At 51.3% G+C, this 2,482-nt stretch overlaps 1 protein-coding gene across 1 annotated transcript in view; it reads right to left on the reverse strand.

Annotated features, from left to right (window-relative positions):
* Positions 1 to 843: 843 nt before the first annotated feature.
* The window catches only part of CSUI_000143 (uncharacterized protein), a 13,308-nt gene continuing 11,669 nt past the window's right edge, over positions 844 to 2,482 (reverse strand). The window contains exon 6 of the mRNA XM_068060377.1: positions 844 to 2,482. This exon is cut by the window's right edge and continues 3,549 nt beyond it. Coding sequence (XP_067927646.1) covers positions 2,473 to 2,482 — 10 coding nt within the window. The 3' untranslated portion in view covers positions 844 to 2,472.

Raw genomic sequence — 2,482 nt, forward strand, 5'->3', positions numbered from 1 at the left:
CGAGAAAGCGCGAAATCCTGTCCAGCCTTCATTGTGTCGCCGCAAGAAGGTTCACATCTCAGCTAAAAGAACCTTGAGGTGCACGCTGTTTGACTGCAAACAGTTTGTAAAGGCCCGGCTCGCCTGACAGGACGAGTTGCGTCTCTGCGAATCCTAAACCCAAAGCTGTCCTTAGTCACTCCGGAGGCATACCGCCTCCGGGCACATCCAGAGTTAAGGAGCACGCACAATACTGTAGGCAGTTCCAAGTGAAAGTTTCCTCCCGTGTCGCTGCTCAAATACGGATAGGCATTCAATGCGCCGAGGACGTCCTAAAAGTGCTCTTCTTCCAATATGTCAAGGAGGACGCGCGAAGACAGCGTCGGGAACAAAAAACCTCCCGACGTTCATTGATAGCTACCGTAACAGAGAAGCAATCTCTACGCGAGTCTTTGGTTTCCTTGGCGAACCAGACATATAAAGGACCCGGGGAAACTGAGTAAGAAGCCCCCAACCCCTGTAGCGACGTGGTGCATACTTTTGTGTGAGAAACTACTGGGAAGCCTTGCCCTGGGTTACCGTGTCCCAACGCCCCCGTCCTTCTTTAATCAACGACCTTCCCAGGGTCGGTCCATCATGTCTGGTGCAGCAGACATATAATCAACGTGCAGCAGAATGTTTAGGCCGAAGGCCCCTGTGCACGCAATGTGCTCGTTCTATTCCGCAAAAATTCTTTAACGTCTCGTTTGTTTAGCGACCGCGTGTATGTACTAGCTCGGTAGGACACACACGCAAACTACCTGTTACATCTGAGCTATTTTCAAAGCCCACCTAGCCCCGAAAGATCTTGGGCAGTAAGCTCCTACGCTTCCCGTCACGGTGGACAAACAGGCCTCAAAGCACCGCGCAGTCTTTCCATGAGAACAACTCAATGGAAGGGGGCAAGTGAAAAAGAAAAAAAACTCTTCACAAGCGGCACTGGAGAAGCGCCCAGGTAGTCAGTCTCCTCCTCAGCCCTGAGACAGACGCCCCAAGGCCGGGCCGCACCGCGCCGCACCTGGGACAGCAGGCATCTTGGACGGCGCTAAGGAAAAAAGTGCGAATGCGGGGAAGACCAGTTGGTTCACGGGAAGCACATGATTATGACCATGTGACATGTGACCACCTAAACAAGCTATGTCTTCTCTTCACTACTACTGATAGCAACACTTCTACAGAGGTCGACACAAGACAAGCTTGTAACATATCAGGAACGGAGGCAAGCAGCCCTCCCCTTCCGCATTCACTTCCTGCGCCGAGCAAGATACCCCCTGCATTTCTATACTGGAGAGAAAAAATTCGGAAAAATATGACAAAGATTGCCAGCACAGACACAGGTCTGATCATCTGGGTTCAATCGTGTACTTGGCGAGGAACTAACTGTTTGCTGGGCTGCGAGCCATTCAAGGGCCACGTCTACAACGCTACCTATATCCCTCCGTATCCACACAAGATTCCGATCTCCTGTTGACAATAAGGCTTCCCCCTCTCCCCCCGTCAACACTTTCCTACGTACACATACCCTTGAAGTCTGTCGTCTTCACATTACATGACTTTTTTCAATGTTTTGTTTTCCTTTCCCGGTAAAACTAGCACTCCTGATAGTTGGTAACCTGCCTGCTCCTGTCTTTTCTTCTCATACAGCACCTTACTTAACGTAGTAGACCTATTACCACCAAGCCACTTCTCCCCCCCCCCCTATTGCCGGCATCTTACATGGTCTACTTGTCAGCTATAAAGTGTCTGATACTAACATACTTCTCTTCGGTTTCCCTCCTCCTCCGCCCGCTCGTAAAGACTCTGCTGCAATAGGAGTCCTTCTTACAGCCTGGGCTGCTGCTGGGCGTGCCTGGCTTCCCCCCATGCTTGCTGTGCCTTGAAGTCGAAGACGAGCTCTGTTTTCTTGATTGCTGGGATTCATGCTGCCTCTTCGTACAATAGACGCCCCTCCACTCAATGACGTTTCTAGTGTCGACACCTCTTGTCTCTGATCCTGCGCTTTGCTACTCTTCCCACCACCACTATGACCGTTGCTTCCTTGACGCTCTACTCCCGCAGACCGGCAACTACTTGCTATAGCCTCAGAAGAAGATTGTGAACAGACACCTCCCTCTGCTTCCGAACTAGTTCTCCGTTGTCCTCCACCTCCTGCTGCCGCTGTGATTCCTTTTCTCTCACTCTTTCCGGTGGTTATACTACGGCTTCCTTTTGATCGCAAAGCTTCCTCAGGTGAGGATGGCTGCACTTGTCCCTGCTGCCCCTGTTGACGAGGCTTCCTTGGTTGTCTTGAAATGTTTCTGGTAAGAAGCTGTCCTCCTCCTCCTCCTGCTGCCCCTAAAGACTCTCCTCCTACTTGCTGATGATCTCCTACCCCTGCAATGCTCTCCGACGATACCCGAGATGCATCATGCAGAAGTTCTTTCTGCCCTTTAGGACACACCTCACCACCACTCCCTACTTTCTT

The sequence above is a fragment of the Cystoisospora suis genome, assembly GCF_002600585.1.
Source record: "Cystoisospora suis strain Wien I chromosome Unknown contig_71, whole genome shotgun sequence".
Classification (NCBI taxonomy): Eukaryota; Apicomplexa; class Conoidasida; order Eucoccidiorida; family Sarcocystidae; genus Cystoisospora; species Cystoisospora suis.